At 42.2% G+C, this 21,120-nt stretch overlaps 2 protein-coding genes across 3 annotated transcripts in view; both read left to right on the top strand.

The window, feature by feature from the left end:
• The window catches only part of piezo2b (piezo-type mechanosensitive ion channel component 2b), a 143,310-nt gene extending 122,894 nt beyond the window's left edge, over positions 1-20,416 (top strand). For both annotated transcript variants that reach the window (XM_084057136.1, XM_084057135.1), the window contains exons 43-54: positions 7,272-7,407; positions 8,348-8,495; positions 9,230-9,444; positions 10,188-10,346; positions 11,223-11,370; positions 12,742-12,930; positions 13,768-13,857; positions 14,786-14,955; positions 15,533-15,649; positions 15,943-16,022; positions 18,563-18,767; positions 19,245-20,416. In XM_084057136.1, the coding sequence (XP_083913262.1) occupies positions 7,272-7,407; positions 8,348-8,495; positions 9,230-9,444; positions 10,188-10,346; positions 11,223-11,370; positions 12,742-12,930; positions 13,768-13,857; positions 14,786-14,955; positions 15,533-15,649; positions 15,943-16,022; positions 18,563-18,767; positions 19,245-19,497 (1,910 nt within the window). In that variant the 3' untranslated portion in view covers positions 19,498-20,416. The remainder of the gene's footprint in view (positions 1-7,271; positions 7,408-8,347; positions 8,496-9,229; positions 9,445-10,187; positions 10,347-11,222; positions 11,371-12,741; positions 12,931-13,767; positions 13,858-14,785; positions 14,956-15,532; positions 15,650-15,942; positions 16,023-18,562; positions 18,768-19,244) is intronic.
• On the top strand, positions 16,617-17,871 carry LOC311045969 (kelch domain-containing protein 3-like; the record flags this gene model as incomplete). The annotated part of the gene is made up of 1 exon (XM_084058040.1): positions 16,617-17,871. The coding sequence occupies exon 1, from the start codon at positions 16,705-16,707 to the stop codon at positions 17,869-17,871; it is 1,167 nt and encodes a 388-aa protein (XP_083914166.1). The 5' UTR covers positions 16,617-16,704.
• Positions 20,417-21,120: the final 704 nt, after the last annotated feature.

The raw sequence follows: 21,120 nt of genomic DNA, 5'->3' as shown, positions 1-21,120 counted from the left end.
ACAGAGAAACGAATCTTTTCCAGCTTAAGGAAAGACATGACGTCCCTTAGCCACATAGAGATGGAAGGGGCCTTGGGGGATTTCCACTGCAATAATATGCGCCGTCTTGCCAGGAGGGATGTAAAGGCTATTATGTCTAGTTGTGTGGAGTTTGCCTGGAGGGGGACGCTTGAGATCCCAAATATTGCTATGAGAGGATTTATCTGTATTTCAAAGCTAAGAACCTTTGACAAGGTGGCAAAATAATCGTTCCAGAATTTGTTAAGTATAGGACAAAGAAAAAACATGTGGCTCAGGTTGCATGGGGAAGCATGACATCTTTCACATTGGTCTATAATAGATGGGTATATCTCAGATAGACGGGATCTGGAATAGTGAACTCTATGAAGTACTTTGAACTGTATGAGTTCTAGTCTTGCACATGGAGTGCTTGATCTTATCCTCTCCAAGGCGTCGTTCCAGCACTGATTGGTGAAGGCTACACCGAGTTCCTGCTCCCAAGCTGCGCGAACTTTGACCGCCGGTTGGTGGTCAAAGGACATTAATTTCTCATATATAGTAGATATGAGGGATATCTGGTTGGGTTTCAGTATCAACAGGTCTTCCCAATTCTGAATGGGAGGGGAAGAAGGATAGGATGGAAAGAGGGAGGAGACGCAATGTCGAATTTGAAAGTAGCGGAACAGATGCGATGTGGGTAAATTGAAGTCTGAGGATAAATCTGCGAAGCTGTAAAATGTACCATCTTTAAAGAGATCTCTGAAACATTTGATTCCCTTATTCTGCCAGGCAATATAAGTGACGTCTTCGAGAGATGGGGGAAATAGGTGGTTCCTCGCTAAGGGCATCAAAGAGGAGGGTGAAATAAATTTAAAATGGCGCCTGAATTGAAACCAAATCTTAAGTGTGGAGCGTGTAACAGGGTTGGATGTGAATTTGGAGAGGAGTATTGGTAAAGTGGAGGAAAGGAGAGCCATAGGGGAAGGTGAGGAGCTTGGCAGCGCCTCCAACCTACACCATAGAGTCTCTGGGGAGTAAAGCCAGTAGGAGAGTTTTTGGATTTGAGCTGACCAGTAATAGAGCATAATATTGGGTAAAACAAGGCCGCCATTAAATTTGAATTGTTGCAATAGGGATTTCCTCACTCTGGGTGTCTTTCCATTCCACAGAAAATTAGTAATGATTTGATCCACAGATTTAAAAAAATGTTTGGGGAGAAACAAAGGGATACACTGGAACAAAAAAAGAAATCTGGGCAAGACGTTCATTTTGACCACGTTGATTCTGCCTATTAGTGATAAGGGCAGTGACTTCCACCTTTGTAAGTCTGCTTTGAGTTGGGTGAGTAAAGGGGCATAGTTAGCAGTGTAGAGAGAGGCTAAGGTTCGGGTTGTGTTGACCCCCAAGTACCTAAACCCTGATGGGCTGAGTTTGAAGGGGATCTCGGGTTGTGTGAGTAACAGAGCGGGTGGGTTTATGGGGTAACATTCACTTTTAAGAACGTTTATTTTGTAGCCTGAAAAGGAGCTGTATGTATCCAGGAGAGACAGGATCGGCGGGATGTTAATAAGTGGGTCTGATATGTATAAAAGCAAATCGTCCGCATACAGAGATAATTTGAGCTCAACGCCAGCACGGCGGACTCCGCAAAATGACGGCAGTGATCTTAATGCTATTGACAGGGGTTCAATGGCCACGGCGAAAAGCAAGGGAGATAGAGGACATCCCTGTTTACAACCACGAGATAGTGTGAAGTAGTCGGAGTAGGTGTCATTGGTGTGAACACTAGCTTGGGGGGAGGTATACAGAAGCTTGATCCAGGATATAAATCTGTCTCCGAGTCCAAATTTGTGGAGCACTGCAAAAAGATATTCCCATTCGACTCGGTCGAAGGCCTTCTCTGCGTCGAGAGAGATGACTACTTCTGCTGTTGAGGAGGAATGTTCAGAGTACATAACATTAAAGAGTGTGCGGACATTAAAGAACAATTGACGTCCCTTAATAAAACCGTTCTGCTCCTCCGATATGATGGTCGGAAGGATCGTTTCCAGACGGGTTGCTAAGGCTTTGGCCAAGATTTTTACGTCTACGTTCAGCAAGGACAGGGGTCGGTAGGAAGCACAGGATGTGGGATCTTTGTCTTTTTTTAATAAAAGAGCTATGGATGTCTGAGTTAAAGTTTGTGGCAATATGCCAGATTGTAGGGACTCATTAAAGACAGAAATAAGTAAAGGGGCTAGTTTGTTGACAAATTTTTTAAAGAACTCAACAGAAAATCCGTCGGGACCAGGAGATTTGTTATTTTGCATCGTTTTTATTGAGGCTATAATTTCTACCAAAGTTAAAGGGGTGTCAAGGTGGTCAGCCGTAGTAAGGTCGATAGACGGAACCGTTAGAGTCCCAAGGAAGTTAAACATATCTGTGGTATCTGACGGTGATTCTGATTCGTAAAGTGAGGTGTAATAGGTCTTGAAAATTGAGTTAATGGTATTTGGGTCGGAGGTAAGATTACCTGTGGAGTCCTTGATGGTCGGAATCGATCGGGAGGAAGCTTGTTGTTTCAATTGGTGGGCTAGTAGTCTGGTCGGTTTGTCGCCGTGTTCGTAATAATTGGAGCGTGACTTTAATAAGAGCCGCTCCGCGTCTGCCGTAGCAGTGCGATCGAACTCTGCCTGCAAGTCGATCCGTTGTTTCTGCAGAGTTGAAGTGGGTTTTATTGCGTTTTGAAGGTCAAGATCCTGGATTTTTCTTGCTAGTTCTTGCAACTTGGCCTTGCGATTTTTGTTTAGGAAGGCAGAGTAAGATATTATTTGGCCACGGATATAAGCTTTGAATGTCTCCCATATCAATGAGGGGGAGGTGGAATCGGTTTGATTAGTAACCAGGAAGTCGTCAATTGATGAAGAGATAAAGGTATTGAAGGCATCGTCAGATAGCAACAGAGGGTTAAGTCTCCATGGTGATGGGGAACGAATTTGGTCTAAAAGTTGGATGTCCAGACTTAGAGGGGCATGGTCTGAAATAACAATTGGGTGGTACTGGGAAGAAAGAACTTTAGGAATGAGGGAGCCGTCAACAAAAAAATAGTCAATACGGGAATAGGATTGATGGACATTTGAAAAGAAAGAAAACTCCTTGGCTTGGGGGTGACAGAATCTCCAGGGATCGACGCAACCGTTCCTAAACATGAATTCTGAGATTGACCTGGACATACAGGACTGAGACAGAGTGCGGGGGTTCGAACGGTCCAAAGCCGGGTGGATAGCACAGTTCAAATCGCCACCTAGAATCAGGAGGTGGGTGTCTAAGAGAGGGAGGGAGCTGAATAGCTTATTTGTAAAGTCTGGGTTGTCAAAGTTTGGAGCATAGATATTTACCAATAGGACCGGTTTGTGACATAGAGTGCCTGCAATAATCAGGTATCTACCGTTTCTATCGGCTATGGTCTTGGATGGGGTGAATTGGACTCTTTTATTAAATAAAATGGCTACCCCCCTTGCCTTGACATTGAAAGACGATTGAAAAGTATCGCCTACCCATGGACACCTGAGTTTAGCTTGATCTTTGTCCCGTAGGTGTGTTTCCTGTAGAAATATAACATCAGCGTTTAAGCGTTTTAGGTGAGAGAGAATCTTTGAGCGTTTGACTGGGCTGTTCATGCCCTTAACATTCCAACTCAGAAACCTGATTCCGTGGCCCTTATCTGGGGTTTGTGTTATTGTGTTAGCCATCTAGCCAGTCATACAAATGAGAGATGGTGGAAAAGATGTCTATGCGACTGACTGAATCGCCCCAATAAAGGGAGGGGTGGGGAGGGGAGGAAAGGAAAGAGGGGGAGGGGAGGGGAGACAAAAAGAACAAAAAGTAAAACGAAATAAAAAAACATGTAAACAACTGTTGACTACAGAGATATAGCCCGGTGCCCGCAACCCACCCTGCCCTCCCACCCCAGTTGCACCTAAGTTGTCCCCATCTCCGGGCAATGGGAACAGCGATGCAGACTCCAAAAGGAGTCATCCTCCTAAGAGGGGTACTTGCGACTTTCTAGCTTTACGCCTAACGAGTACAGAGAGGGCTCAGAGAAAAGGCCCCCGGTGTTGAGATGTAGATAGATTGTTGAACTTGATTGTGATTGTGTTAAGGAAAATAAATAAATTGTATGCCTGTTGAGTAGCCAAATGTGATTATGGGAGCATAACATAAGTAGTTACTGAAGTAGAGTACTAGAATTTTAATAAAAGGTAAGGCGATATGATAAAAAAAAAAGAAAAAAGAAAAAAAGAAAAAAAAAATTATAGCAACAACCGTTATTTAAAAGAAGCTTATGTCTATTGGCTAATGTGTATATTTTTCTATTAAGGGCGTGATAAGATGATAGGAAAGGGACTGGAGCATAGAGTTCTGATACTGGTGGAAAAATAAAACGGGACTTACAATACCTACAATACAGATAGATGATGAGACCTGGATTCAAATGCAGAGGTAAGTAAAAGGTAATAAACCTTCAGCTTGTCAAGGCGTCTACCATAGTTCAATACAGCCTGGTGTCTTAAGTTAGAGATGCAAAGAAAAGAGAAGTGGAGATCATTTCGGCCTGGTGTCTTTAATTCAAGAATCAAAAAAAATAAAAATAAAAGAGAAAAGAAAGAACATAATAAGTGACAAAAGTTCAGTGCAACCAGGTCTTCGGTACAGGGCAATAGAAATATAAGTAATAGTAATATTACGGCTGATCGCAAAATTGAGGAGAGGAGAGATGGGAGAGGAAGGAAAAAAGTCCGCTATACAAGGCAAAAGAAAGTACCCTAAGATATCTGTTGAAAATAGAAAGAAAGAGAATAATTAAATAAATAAAAAGTGCCTCGAGTTTACTCATCCCACTCCCAGTCCAAAATTAATCAATACATGAATAAATAAAACACCGGCAAAAACAAAAACAAAACACAGAACTATATGACTCATTCCAGAGTTCAGTTCACAGTGATGGTGTATATACCTCATCCACAATTCAAAGCATCATGTCCTGTAGTCCAGGGCACAACTTAAGGCAAAAATAAGTACCTAGAGTTCAGCGTTAGTCAATCCATTAGAGAGAGGGAGAGAGAAAGCAAAACAGAGAGAGAGAGAGAGAAAGGGCGAGAGACACCGAGCCAAAGAAAGAGAGAGAGAGCGAGAGAGGGAGGGGGGAGGAAGGGAGAGACGCAGAGAGAGAGAAAGACAGAGTGAGAGACGGAAAAAGAGAGAGAGAAGAACGGAACGGACCCTTAGTTAAAAGCTCGTTCATCTGTCAATAATCAAAGGGAAGGTTTCCACCGATCAGACAGAGATATTAACTGTGGAAAAATACCGTTTAAAGCAAAAGAAAATAGTAACATAATAAAAAAAAAAAAAAAACTAGAGATAGCAATGCGATAATTATGTAGATAATAATTAAAGGAAAGATATCTGCAAATCAAACCGGGATGGTACTGAGTACTATTCGGTTCGAGGAGAAAGGTAAATTAAATTGTGGTAATTATAACTTTAGTAATTTAACAGGCTGATGATGATAAGATTTCCACAGATCAGTCGTAGGTATCGCTGTGTAAAAATACAGTTCGGAACAACAGGAAAGAATAGTAATTAAATGTCTGGTAATAAAATAATAAAAGTGATAGGAATAACAATGACAAAAAAAAATAGAGATTACAGTGATATTAAAAAATAATAATCGGAGGGAAAATATCCACAGATCAAGTGAGAATATCATTGTATATACAGTTCGGTTCAAGGCAAGATGTAAGTAAAATAGTAGTAGTAATAACTGTAGTAATTTAGTAGGCTAATAAAAATACGGTTTCCACAGATCGGGCAAGGATTGAATAATAAAAATTGCAAAGTCAATGTTTATACAAAAATAATAATCAAGGGGAAGATATCCACAGATCAAACCAGAGTATCACTATATATTATGATAAAGATATTATCCGCGATTCACAGGGTCCGTTTATCCTTTCTATTCAGAGAGAGGTGCTTGATCGAAATATATAATTAGAGTAAATAGAAGAACGAAGGATCTGGCACCTATCCAAGTTTAGGGGGATGCGGCTGTGATTCAGAACGAATTATATAGCAAGTAGTAAATACATGTCTGATAATAAAAGTGATAAAAGTAACAATGGTGGAAATAATAGAAATATCAATGATTGTATTAGTGAAAAAAGCAATCAGAGGGAGAGTATTCACGGGTCAAACCAGAATATCATTGTGTATGCAGTTCGGTTCAGAGCAAAGGGTAAATAAAATAATAATTGTTGTAATTTAGTAGGCTACTAATAATGATACAGTTTCCACAGATCAGACATGAGTAAAATAATAAAGATAGCAAGGTTGATGTTAGTAAAAAAATAATCAGAAACAGGATATTCACAGATCAAACCGGAATGACACTGTGTATTATAATAAAGATATTGTCCGCAATTCATGGAGAGAGAGAAAGAGAGAGAAAAAGAGAGAGAGAAAGAGAGAGAGAAAGAAAGAAAGAGAACGAGAGAGAGGAAAAGAAGAGTTCGCATTCTGTGTTTTTACACTTTGATGTCAAGAAACAAAAAACAATATTCATCGTTCATGGGTCAGAAGGGAACAGGGAAAAATAATGTTTCAGCGTGTACCAAAAAAAAAAAAAAAAAGAAAAAAAAGAAAAGAAAAAAGAATGAATGCCCGTAGTCCCCCCCGCTCCCCCGCAATATAAATAAATATAAATAAATAAAACCCACCGCTCGGACAGGCGGACGTATGCACAGTTCGTTTCGGAATATATATATTTTTAAACATTTGTAAAATATTTAGTTCCAGGGACCTCTAGAAGTAAATATTTGAGTTCAAAATGTGAAAAATATGATAATCAAAGATTTGCTAAATCTAAAATAGCAGATCTACAAGCTCGTAGCGCGGCACTCGGTGCCGTGCTATGACCTTGTAGATCTGCTATTTTTTAATAGCCAAATAATGGTTATAACTCAAATCTAAAATGACACAGATGCGTTCCCGGATTGAATGGGTTAAAAACCAGACTAGCGCCGGTCTGACATACTGTATAATATTGATAAAAAAATATTCTGATTATGGATTGGCCAAATGTTTTATTTGGCCTGCAAGTGTGAACATACAGTAGCCTTAGACTGGTGAGGTCCACTGCCTGAGCATGTGAGTCTACAGTAGGTCAGTGACATCATGCACAGACTAGTGGACATGGTTCATTTACCTCCAGCAATGTAAATGACTTCCAACAGGAAGCACGGCTTCCCGCTGCAGCAGCAGCCGGCGCTACGGCAGTGAGGCCAGCGTCCAGCCCAAGAGCCGCAAGCAGCTCATCGTGGAGAAGATCAGGGAGCAGTTTCTCAAGGGGAAGGCCTTCACCATAAAGAGGTACACACCAGTGTTCATTTTGTCGACTAAAACTATGACGAAAAATGTCCGTCGACTGCCTTTTTTTTCCCACTGACGAAAACTAAACAAAAACAACAAAAAGAACTAAGCTACTGTACAATGACTAAAACTAAATATATTGACAATTTCGTCAACAAATAAAAACTAAAATGCTAAGGAACTATAGTGGAGAAGAGATCCAGTAGAACTAAAAGACAAGTCATTTTATGTTTGGTTGCGCTCGGGTGTTGCGCTCTTAAAATAGCAGATCTACAAGCTCACAACGCGTCGCGCTGCGACGCGTTGTGAGCTTGTAGATCGGCTATTTTCAGCATGCAACCAAGTGTAAAATCAGCCATTACGACGCCATCAAGGCACCGCCAAAATACATTGTTGTCGACAAAATCAATTGTAGATTTAGTCGACTAAAACTAGACTAAAACTAAAACTTTTCAGATGACTAAAATATGACTAAAACTAAATGAAATGTTATTCAAAAGACTATGACTAAAACTAAATAAAGATTTGCTGTCAAAATCAACACTGGTACACACAGATGCTACAGCATATCTGGAAGTGGATTCATAGCGAGGCCCATTGGGTGCTCAATCAGATATGGTCGCTGTAGGGTGGAAACCTTGTCCAAAACTGTTGCTTTTCAAAAAAATGGAAAAAATGACCTGTAGTTCCAGTGGATCCGATGTAGTTATTATTTAGTCACAAGCTCTTATTAATACTGTTCATTCATTGGTTTAGTAATGTTTATTTATAAACCCACAGACATACTTAACCACTTTCGCTTAAAAAAAAAATTCAATCTACAAGCTAAGAAAATGCACGTGGCCCACCCATCTCGTCACATGGGCAGGCCACGAAGGCTTTTGAGATTTCAAGTGGGCCTGATTTGCCTGACAGTTGCTGTGACTGTGTTTTCCTGCAGAGCCATGGAGTTCTACCTGCCCATACGCCAGTTCTTCCACAACATCGTCCATCCTGAGTACAGTGCCGTCACGGACGTCTATGTCTTCATGTTCCTCTCTGACACCATTGACTTCATCATCATCGTGTTTGGATTCTGGGCCTTTGGTGTAGGTCCTTCCTTCCTTGGATTTTAGATTGACCACTTAAGTCCTATTATACTCTGTTACATTGGTTCTCAAACTTTTTCATGTCAAGGACCCCCAAATTGACACTTAATAGCCCGCGGACCCCCATTTCAAAAGATATGCCAGGGACCCTCATAAGAGAAGATTTTTTACGGCTCTAGCAGTGATTCTCAACCATTTAAATTTCAAGGACACCCCGTTTAACATGCATTAGGGCTACCAAACGGGTCCATTGGAACCAAATGGACCCGTTAGGGTCCATTTGGTTCCATTTGTACACTCTCAGAGTTACAGACCCATAAGGGTCCATTTGGTTCCTGTCCATCATTTAGCTGGAGACCCCCTGGAACCCCCTCAAGTACCCCTGGGGGTCCCCGGACCCCACTTTGAGAACCACTTCTCTGTTATATGACCGACAGCGAAAATTGACTATCTACAGGCGACACGTTGCGAGCTTGCAAATAGGCTATTTTTCGACATTTTGAATATTTAGACATTTTTTTAATTAGAAAAAATAAATTGTCTATTATTCCCATAAAAGGGACACCAGGTTAACGAGTTAGCTCTCTAGCTATGAAAAGAAGGGCGGAAAAAACACACTGATCAAATCAGTGTGTTTTTTCTTAATTGACAGGATGTAACGCCTGGCGTTGTGAGGCATTTTTAACTGAAGCCGATCCATGTTAAGTTCAGCATGTCCTTGCTCCCCTGTCCAGAAACACTCGGCGGGAGCAGACATCACCTCGTCCCTGTCGGAGGACCAGGTGCCGGGACCCTTCCTGGTCATGGTGCTGATCCAGTTTGGGACCATGGTGGTGGACCGGGCGCTCTACCTCAGGAAGACCGTCATGGGAAAGACCATCTTCCAGGTCATCCTGGTGTTTGGAATCCACTTCTGGATGTTCTTCATCCTGCCCGGAGTCACAGAGAAGTAGGAACTTATTTTAGACATATACGTCACTTTAGCCCAGTGGTTCTCAAAGTGGGGTCCGGGGGACCCCCAGTGGTCCTTGAGTGGGTTCCAGCTAAATTTGTTAATATAGCATTACAATCCGTTAACCACTTTAATCCTATATACTGTACATCAGATATTAAAAAAAGAAAAATGTGAAAATATGTGACAAATTAGGAATATTTTTAAATCATTTTAACGACACAAATCTTGATTGGGGGTCCTTGGCACAAAATATTTTCAGATGGGGGTCCGTGGTGGGCTGGTGGCCATATACATATCAATGTTGGGGTCCTTGACATGAAAACATTTGAGAACTACTGCTTTAGCCATTGCACAGGTTAATGGACAGCAAATTAGGCCATTGTAAATTAAAAAGTAAGACAATGCTACTAATTGTCATTAATTTCAAACATGATGACATCACTCTTCAAACTGCATATTCTTCTGTTTGCCACTGCTCTTTTCTTGATTCTGCAATTCTCTTACTCTTCTATTTTAATTAGTTTTGTTGCATTCCTAAGCCAATAATTTGATGATAATATTAAAGACCCTAACCCTAACCCAAAAACAAAAAACATCTCTATTATTTCAATGCTTAGATTTGTTTGGGGTGAACTACTCCTTTTAATGTTTTTGTGTAAAGCACTTTGAATTGCCTTGTTGGAGAAATGAGCTACACAGATTACTTTCTTTGCCTTGCCTCCATCTACACCTTGCAGGCGTTTCAATGAGAACACAGTGGCACAGATGTGGTACTTTGTCAAGTGCGGCTACTTCAGTCTATCGGCCTATCAGATCCGCTGTGGCTACCCCACCCGTGTGCTGGGTAACTTCCTCACCAAGAGCTACAACTACGCCAACCTCTTCCTGTTTCAAGGGTGAGTAGCTATGGAAACGAGGACTCGTGTCTGGCGGCTACTGGAATGCATCCGTCCTGTCTTGGTGGAATAATGACCGGCCGCACATGTTTGTGATTGGTCTTCTGGGTGCTCCGTCATGTTTCACTTCAATTGATTGGTTACTGATGCTTCAGGGAGGGACTTTGTGAACCGTATGAATTGCAAATGAATTATAAATGTATTGATGTTTTTGGTATTATTTATGAGGCTTTTATTAGATTAGCTCATCTGGGAAAATGTATATTTTTGATTGACTGAATAATAGATGCTATATAGACAACACTCATCCACTAGATGTTGCATTACACTGTACACTCCACATCACATCACCTCTGTGGCATAAGGTTCCGTATTTCCCTGTGTCATGCCTACTGTATAAGGAAGCACTAATGCAGTAAGACGCACTTTTTTTCGACATGGCTTTTAATCACAGCCAAGCTTAATTTTTATTTGACCACATCTTGTTTGATTGTTTGTTTGATTATATTTGAATTGATTGTATTGTTTTGTTGGATTGTTTTTAACCTGTGCAGCACTTGACTACGGTTGTTTTAAAAAGGGGTTGTATTAAAGTTTGATTTGATTTGATTTAAAGAGAAAAAAGTTCCTTCCCCGATAAAAAACGAAGCAACATGGATAATGGAGGCTGTCAGCTTACAAATGTATTTGTAAGCTGAAAATAACGCCCAAAATAAAGGACACCAGATTTAAAGTGGTTAAAAAATAATAAAGGACAAGAAAAGAAGAATAAAAGAAAAGAAATGCAAAAGTAACAGAAACAATCAAATGTAGTGAGAATGGATATGGTCTCCGTCGGGTTGAAACCTCAACAAAATGCTTTTGTTTGTCCAACAGGTTCCGTCTGGTGCCGTTCCTCACAGAGCTGAGAGCGGTGATGGACTGGGTGTGGACGGACACCAGTCTGTCCCTGTCCAGCTGGATCTGTGTGGAGGACATCTACGCTCACATCTTTGTCCTCAAGTGCTGGAGGGAATCAGAGAAGGTTTGGACGGCACTCATCTGTGGTTTAGTCTGTTGAAGGACATCATTCAAAATCTGCTTTCTTTCCCTGGAAATATTTTGTATTATTACATTATCATTTTTTTTATTTATATATTTGTATTCATTTTATTTGTTGTATTATTTTTTGTTTTGGAACATCTTCACCTATAATGACATTCCCAAAATAGAGACACCAGGTTGAAAGTGGTTACATTTAAAAAAAAAACATGTACAGCATGTGTATGTATTTGAATTTCTTTATATATATTATACTTTATTTCATCAGTGATATTTCACTTTTATTTCTTCACTGGTAGTGACGCACAGAGGCAGAGCACAGATGCTCTTTGTCAGCCACAGTCTGCTACAACCAACAGTCTTATACTGTTAGATTACAGCAACCCAGTGAAATGCCTTGCTCAAGGCCAAGGGCACCTTAAAGGGCCTAGAGACACCTTAAAGGGCATACAGGCGTAGAGTTTTTTTTTTTTGTTGTTCAGTACTTTCCTCCTAGTGGGTTCAAACCCGTGCTGTGAGCTTGTACATCTGCATTTTTTGAAAGAAATTGAAAATGTTTGTAAAATCTTGTCTTCTGGGGGTCCCTGGCACAAAACATTTTCAGATGGGGGTCTACGGCCAAATACATTATAGGCAAGCATTGTCCCAGCCAGGTCTGGATTAGAATGAAGGAAGAATTGCCCTCCAGGGTGGAGCAGTTTCAAGTTCAAGATTTTCCCAAATGGGAATTTTGGCTTGCAGCAGAGCATAAAACGTAACCATAACCAAGGAACTGTACCCTCTGTTAATGTAAATATGATGTGAAATGTGCGTTGTGTGTGTTAGGACAGCACAAGCTGTGACAAAAAACTGGTTTCGGCAAGCCTGCATAGAGTTACAGCAAGTAAACTCAGCTCAAATTCAAGGCTTTTATGTTTGGGGGGTAAAAATGCAGTTTGCAGTGAGTAGGGAAAACAACCCAAAATTAACAACATACACAGAAACATACAACACAAGCTGAACAGAAAACAAATGCTATGTGCACCAAATGACCAGAGGTCATGAGGTGGGGGGAGTCTGAATGAGAACATCAAGATGTACCCTTTGAGCCCCTTTTCAAGCCCCTCTTAAAAAGCGGTGGCTATACAGTCAAATCCATAGTGTCTAAATAAGAGGAATCAGAAGTATTTACTGCAAAGGTCTTACAGTGTTTAATTCATGCACTTTGCATTAATTTACACATCCACAGAACATAACGAATATAACGTGGCGATAAAACGATAGACAACGATAAACAGCTTAAAATCTTAAGATGCAGCAACAATATGCTGCATGTTCAGTCTACCGTCTACCATGCTTCTTCTCTCGTCCACAGAAGTACCCTCAGCCCCGAGGGCAGAAGAAGAAGCCGGTGGTGAAGTACGGGATGGGAGGCATGATCGTGATGCTTCTCATCTGCATCGTGTGGTTCCCTCTGCTCTTCATGTCGCTGGTCAAGTCTGTGGCCGGAGTGGTCAACAAACCCCTGGATGTCTCTCTGAAGATCACCCTGGCTGGGTTCCAGGTACACACACACACACACACACACACACACACACACACACACACACACACACACACACACACACACACACACACACACACACTTTAGCTACTTAAACCATGATCACCCAGGGGTCTATGCTTGGTCGACTCTTTTCCCCCTACACCAAATCTATAAGATCTACAAGCTTGTAGATCAGCTATTTTCGCCGAATGTTCACCTATTACGACATACCCAGAATAGGGTTCAAGTGGTTTTAATAGACACACTTTATTGGACTGCTTACACTGAACCTTTGGGGGGGAGGGAACCTTTATTTAACCAGGGTAGTAGTCTCCCTGAGATTAACAATGACTTTTGCAAGCGACCAAAGCGGCCAAAAAGGACAACGTAACACACTTTTTGATGTTTGATGGGTCTTGATTTGAAATTAAAGTCAGGTCCAATTAACAAAATGGAACAACTTTAAAAGCAGCACGTGACACAATTAATAGAAAAAAGAAATAAATGCATGAGAAGAGCTGGAATGTAAGCAAACATACCGCAATAACCTACTCTGAAAGAACTCAAAACATGCTTCAATCTCAGGGTGACGACAAAGGATAAATGCCTATTTTTGGGAAACGTTTCTGAGGCGAAGCATGTTGTTTTGTCTCTTGGCTTTATAGGATTGAGATGTTTTGGCAGTACAACAAATCTGATTATGCTGTATTTCAGTTTTGGTGCAAAACAAAATGATTGCCTTCTACAAAAGAAATGGACAAACGATTCTTCAAAAGATTTTTTTTTCTGTTGCATATGAATGCAAAAGAAGATTGTTCCAGTTGTATATGAATGCGCTGTTTTCCTTTCTTCCAGCCTGTCTTCACCATGAGCGCACAGCAGAACCAGCTTCAGGATGTAACGCCGCATGAATTTAAGAGATTTGTGCATTCGTACATTGATGACGTAAGTGCGTCGTATGATAGTATTGTGTAAGCATTGTAAATATTGCATACATGAATAGATGCAAAGATGTCATTTGTTTCTCATGTGTCTCTGGTATTATATCAACAAACTGTGGCCATGGGGAGGACATGCATCTGAACTACTTTACCTTACGGCGAGGGGGGTTCCAGGGGGTCCCCAGTAAAAATGTTTGATAGCTAGGTCCCAGAGATTAAAAAATGCTTTCCAGATTGCAGCTTCAAGTGTTAGCCATGTGTCTTAGAATCATAGTGATTTTCATACAAGCGAATTGAATCATTGTGACTGCATAAAGTTTTTATATGGAGGAATCACTCCCCATAACCTAATGGTGTTAAAGCTGAAACTTTTTTTTGAGTGGTGCCAACCACTCCTACATTTGACTTAGTCCGTGTGTCCGTATGTCCGTCCGTCCGTATGTCCGTCCGTATGTTTGAGCACGGCTGATTGGTCAAGCTTCACGTGACACGTGACAATATGTTGTCACGTGTCACGTGACAACATATTGTTGCTGATTGTTGCGGATGCAACCAGTTACACTTTCAAAGGCACCACTCTCTTCACACTGGGTGTGATTTTTTTTAATAAAAGATTATTTTAACCAGTCTGTATGGTGGTCTTTGAATATATATGTTATTTTTTTAAGCAATATTTTTTTCTCAAATCTTTTAAAATATATTTTTAGATGGGGGTCCGTGGCCAAATACATATCATTTTGGGTCGTCCTTGACATGAAATGATGATAGCAACATTTAGAATTTAGAAGATCGGCCTTTTATATATATTTAACATTAGATCTACAATCTTGTACATCTGCTATTTTTGAATAGCCAAAGAAATCTACAAATGACACCGGGATGGTTTCCCGGTGTTAATGGATTGATATTTCACAATGCCTCTCTCTCTCCAGACGGCTCTGCAGTGGCTGGAGGGCTACACTCACGATGACCTGACCATCGCAGAGCTGGAGGGAAGCTCCAACTCCCTGTGGACCATCAGCCCTCCCAGCAGGGAGAACCTCATGGTCATGCTGGAGTCCGAGGAGGACTTCCCCATCACCGTGGCCTGGTCCATTCAGAGGTAAACAAACAGGTTCAAGTTCTGAACGTTCAACACCTTTCAAGTTCCAACGACGTTCCAAGTCTGCACTCTCATGGGGCACATTTTTTGGAAGATTTTGGAAAATGTGTCTCATTGCGACGCATTATGAGCCTGTACTGTACATTGGCTATTTTGGATGCGTTGTGAGCTAGGACAGTGTCTCCCAAACAGTGGGTTCGGGACCCATGTTTCGGTCGCGGACCAATTTTTATGGGTTACGACTAAAATTGCCTATTTTCTTTTTAATATTTTCTTATTTCAAAAGATATTAGATATTAAAGATATTAAGAATTTAAAAATAAATCAAAAAAGAAATGTCATTAATTAGAAAACAAATAACTTTTAACTCTCACAGTGCCAATGAAATAAAAAAATACAAACTCGGGATAACTCGTTCTTGGCTTTGGGTTTGGGTCCCGGGGAGACATCAAATTTCTCTTTTGGGTCTCAAGCTAAAAGGTTTGGGAACCACTGAGCTAGGGAACGCCATGTTTAAAAGTGTTAAATCAACACTCTGGGTTTTAATGTTTTCTGACACTCACTCTCACCCAATCAGGAACCTCACACTGGGTGGTAAATCTGAAATGGCAACAGGGAAGTCGGTGACCCGTCTGGACGAAATCACAAAGAGCCAGCTCATTAAGCTGCTGAACGGCTCCAGAGATGAATCAGTGTGAGTGTGGTGGTTCATGCCGCGGTTATCACTAGCATGTTCTTCCATGTACTGCACAAGAATCTGTGTGTTATGACCTGCTTAGTTCTGGAAGAGTTAAGAACCCTCCAAGAACTGAGCTAGATAGAGACAAGACAAACGGGTGGATGGGTGGTTCGAGATTGATGAAGTCTCGAACAACTGGACGCCATGTCCTGTCTTGTTTTATTTTGGAATTACACAGCAGCAGAACTCGATTAAAAAGGAAATGTGATGGACGTTGAGTTTTTTTTCTCTGCTCTGCTCCCCTACAGGATCATAAAAGACATTTTTCCACGTTATCTTCGAGCTCCCAGTGACTCTGACGCCAAGCCCATTGATCAGCTTTATGAAGGTGAAGTAGTTATTAAAAGTATATTATTGTGCTTAACCACTTAAGCCCTGTTTCAAAAATAGCAAAGATCTACAAGCTCACAAAGCGTTGTGTTGCAACGCCATGCGTTGTGAGCTTGTACACTGCCTTTTCTCGAAGAAAGGGACCTCAGTGCTCTGACTTTGGAAGGGCATCCTTGTGGCATATGGGAACATAACAGAGAGCAACAGATAACAGAGAATGTCCTCATGTTGCTTGCGATTCGACTGTTGAATCAGCTGGCATCAGCCAGCCTGTGACGGGGTAATTCAAACTGCTGAATTCTTTCTTTGCAAAGTTCTAAAATGGTTGCAAATCTTAAATAGATACAGTATTAGGCCACACTGGCTTACATCGTTACTTTACCTGTTACTAGGCTACTTAGTTTTAACACTTGTTTTGTCAGTCACACACACTGGAATTCGATTATGCAGGGCTGTTTGTGACAATGAAGTCTCAAGGGAAAGCTTCAAAAAGTTCAACCACTAAGCTTTCTACATGCCATATTAGGGCCGGCATCAGCTTCCCCAATAGGCCAACCCAACCCATCGGCTTTGCGGATTGGCCAAGCTTTGGTTGACATTTGTGCCGCTGTACCAATATAGGCAGGTGCAATAGAACCTCATTATTTTACAGACTACGATTTAATGAGTGAATTCTGTCCATGATGGTGTGTGAAATATTGCACTGGACAGTGCATATAGAAGGAGGACCAAAGACATCCCTCCATGCTGCTGTGGCAGTTGGAGACAAGGTGTACTCCTTTGGAGGGTTCTGTAACTACATGTACGACACGGAACAGATGGACGTGCATGTCTTCAACACAGTGTCTCTGCGCTGGGTGACGTTGACCCCAGTGACAAGTGAAGGAGAACATCCCCTGGAGGTTCCCTCCATGTACGGCCACACAGCCGTGCTGATAGAAGATGTCATAGAAGATGTCATCTACATCTGGGGGGGATTTGTTTCCCCCAGATGGGAGTACTGCAACGTGCTTTACGCATTCGATGTCGACACCCACAGATGGTTCAGCCCCAGTGTTTCTGGGACTGTTCCGGAGGCAAAGGAGAGCCACTCAGCCTGTGTCTTGGGGAAGGTCATGTATACGTTTGGAGGATACAACAACCTGTCTCGGTGGACCAATGACATCTACAAGTTGGACACCACCACAATGGTCTGGTCTTCCATTAACACCGGAGGCACTCCGGCGCCTGCTTCATCATGTCACTCTGCCACCATCATCGGGACACAGATGTTTGTATTTGGGGGCGAAGGGGACCACGGGGAAGATTACGTCAGTGTGTTTGATACGGACGCCAACTGCTGGCTGAGCACGCCTTCTGCAAAGCTTCTTCCAGAACGACGCTGGGGTCATTCAGCCTTTGCCTACAACGGAGAGCTGTACATATTCGGTGGCCACAATTTCCCTCTGAAGCCCCGGGCCTTTAACGATCTATGGAAATTCAGTCCAGAGACCTTCTCCTGGAAGACGCTTGAGCCCAAGGGCAAAGGCCCATGTGGGATCACCGTAATGTGCTGTTGCACGGTCGGAGATCGCATCATCCTCTTTGGAGGCTACAGATACACGGCCGTTCAAGTGGAGGTCGAAGACGAAGATTATGTGTCTGACCTGTACATCTTAGACTTGAGTCCTAGTCTGAAGACGCTATGCAAGCTAGCGGTCATCCAGTACGGCCTGGAGCAGTCGGGACTCCCGCATGACATCAGGTGGGAACTGGCAGCCATGACTACAGCAACAGAAACAGATGAGGCAGCACAAGTACAGGCTCCGGACAATGAAACAGAAGAAAGAGAGGAAAATGATTTCTGAGGTTGAGACCTTTTGTGTGTTTTTGTTCATGTTTTCATGCTTGCATGCATGTGTTTCTTTTTTGTGTGTTACTGTAAACCCTCTTACACGGTGGCAGAGGGCAATGTCTAATTTATGCGCAATCGTACGACGGTGGCACGTGCCAAAAGACCTTAATTTTTAGGAATTGACTAGTTTTAGTTTATTTTTTGCCAGCCCCAAGGGGTCGGCCTACATGAGGCTTTGTCCCCCTTTCGTCCATACATGGGCATAAAAGTCTGTCTTTTTTTCGTCCCCCTTTCGTACATAAATGGGCATAAAAGGGACCTCTGAATTTCGTCCCCCTTTCGTCCATACATGGGCATAAAAGGGAATTTATTCTGGGTCTGGCAGAACCAGGTCTCCTGGTCTTGTTTATCTAGTTTTAGTTTTTTGTGAGGAATACCTCGATCTATAGAAGCTCAAACAGGTAGTATGAAATAATGCATGACATCAGATGTGATGATGGAAAAACTAAAACAAAGATGATTTTACACGTAATTCTGTTTCATTTAAGTTTGTTTTAGTTAGTTTTGCATTAATCGTTAATTTTGGGGGTTTTCATTTTAAGAAAACTTCCGCTAGGCTTCCGCTAGGGTTCAATTCTTTTTTTAAGTTTTAGTTTCAGTCTTAGATAACTGTAATAACCCTGCTATATATGTAACTCTTCTAGACGATTTGCTGATGAGCATCAACTTGAACCTGAAGAGAGCTCGCAACGCCTCTGATGACGTCCAGGAGTGGTGGATCGTCAACCAGACCGATCTGGGACGAATCCAGAAGAGGAAACAAAAGAACCTCTATGACCCCGGCCTGGAGCTCTATGTGTTCAGTGACCAGGTCAGCCCGCCCAGCCTGGGCTTCCTGGCTGGATATGGGTGAGTTAGTTAGGTGGTCCCAGAGATAACAATCGTAGCCTATAGTCTATAGACTAGACTCTAATAGAGTCTAATATACCATAGAAGTAATTGAGAAATGTATAACCTATGGTCGAGTAGGACCACTACTGGTTAACAAGAGGTATAGCATGAAGGTCAAAATGTAACTTGTCCTCTGCTCAAATGGGTTTCTGCTATATTCAGTTGTACTCAACTGCAGGGGACCCGGGTTCATATCCCTAAATGTTACTGATTGCAGCTTAGTTATTTGGACATCATATGATATAATCTGGCTGCTAAATGCTAAATGTTTTAGTCACATTGTCTTCTCGCTCTTTCCTCTCAATTCCTCCACATGTCGTTTGATCAATCTAATCAATGCAAAATGCTCCAAAAAAAACATCTTGAAAAGCCTGTTTGAATGTCAAAACATTTAACCACCGTATTAAACTCAACATCCCTCCGTCCTGTGTCTAGGATCATGGGTCTGTACGCCTCGGTGGTGCTGGTCATCGGCAAATTCGTGCGCGAGTTCTTCAGCGGCATCTCCCACACCATCATGTTCGAGGAGCTGCCCAACGTGGACCGCATCCTCAAGCTGTGCACCGACATCTTCCTGGTCCGGGAGACGGGCGAGCTGGACCTGGAGGAGGACATGTACGCCAAGCTCATCTTCCTGTACCGCTCGCCAGAGACCATGATCAAGTGGACCAGGGAGAAGACGCAGTGAACCACGGGGCCATCCCGACGCTTTTGTGTGAAGCAACCGGTTCAGAACTGAGTCGGGGGCTTTCGGCAATCAGCCGGCGCCTCGTTCAGTGACGCTAAGCGGTGGAGGATGGATCTACGGCGCTGCCCGTGGAGCTCTGTTGGTATCAGCCAGTGGACGCTGCTGATGTCTTACCAACGCTGAGAAGTGGACCGTTCGGCTAAAGGACTAAACGTTTGTCCTCGTTGATTTGCTTTGTAGCTATCTATGCAGACAGCAGTTGTGGTACAGTGTTAATTAAGGGCTTCCCACCGACATGCATAAGTGCATAATAATGAATAACATAGGAGCACAGACTTGTATTTTGAATATTTTGTCCTTATTAGAACTCTTGGATTGTGGGGTTGTGCAATATAGAGTAGAGGTCGCGTCCTCCGAATCCGGCTGCTTTTGAAAACTGTGGACTTCAGGCCCAGACAGGAAGCACATACATACCCCACGGCCATTTTTTAAAGTCAGAGGCTACACTATGTGGAGAGAGCCACGACATAAGATGCATCACTAGACAATCTTTACTTGCCTTATTTTGTTTCTATGAAAAACTAGTTAGTTAACGACTACGTATCTCTCTCAGGAAGAGCTGTTTTCCCCATGAAGAGGTTAGATAGACATCCACTGTGTACAGGGACGTGCGCAGATAGACTCTAGGTGGTGCTAGAGCACCTGCCCTTTGCCCTCTTGACCAGAAGTGCCCTTTTGAAAAAAAGGGGGAAAAAAAGTTGTTGTTTTTTTCAGTTTACAGCAGGGGTCTTCAACAGGGGGTCCGGGACCCCTAGGGGGTCCTCAGAGTTACTACAGGGGGTCTGCCAAATCTTTATGTGATAGGATTTTTCTTTTTACCATAACCACTCGAAACCTAGCATCCCTTTTCTGAGGAGAACTTTAGCCAAAAATAGCAGATCTACAAGCCCACAACGCCTCGCGCTGCGAGGCGTTGTGGGCTTGTAGATCGGCTATTTTTGGCAAAGAGGTATAGGTGTAGAGGGAAAAAAGAGCAGACCAAGTAAACAAAAAAAAGTATAATTTACTTGAGCACCTGCCCCTCAAAATGTCTGTGCACGCCACTGACTGTGTATGTCCACATTTGACACATTATACTCTAATCTGATGGGCCTTGAAGGATCTATGACTATGAATATGAAATGGTAAAAAGCTGAGAACTATTTAAATGGCATGAAATATAAAACGTGGATGTTTGTTCAAGAACGCAAGTGAAAGTCGGGGTCTATATTCCCGTTATGTTTACTGACGGCGGCAGCACTAGTGGCAAGCAGCTCAATGTTCTATTTTAAGACGGTGGTGAAAACACTTTGGAGAATTTTACAGACAGCGAATGGGATTAATTGATAATCATATTCTGCTGCATCATCTGCAGTCTGACCAGACACTAGCCCGGGGGAGGGCTATTTTTGAATCAGGGTGCATTAACCGGTACACCACTCATCAATCGGGAGCCTCTCGCAGTTTTTAGAGTTCAGACGTGGACAATGTGAGAGACCCTTGGCTATTCATTCAGTCAGAGGAGACAGAAATAAAAATACATAAATAAAATAACTCCCATTCATTCATATTACAAGGGGTCCT

Source organism: Gymnoscopelus microlampas, assembly GCF_963454915.1.
Source record: "Gymnoscopelus microlampas genome assembly, chromosome: 5".
Taxonomy (NCBI): domain Eukaryota; kingdom Metazoa; phylum Chordata; class Actinopteri; order Myctophiformes; family Myctophidae; genus Gymnoscopelus; species Gymnoscopelus microlampas.
The sequence above is the reverse complement of the archived record's forward strand: the minus strand, read 5'-3'. Positions and strand labels throughout refer to the sequence as shown.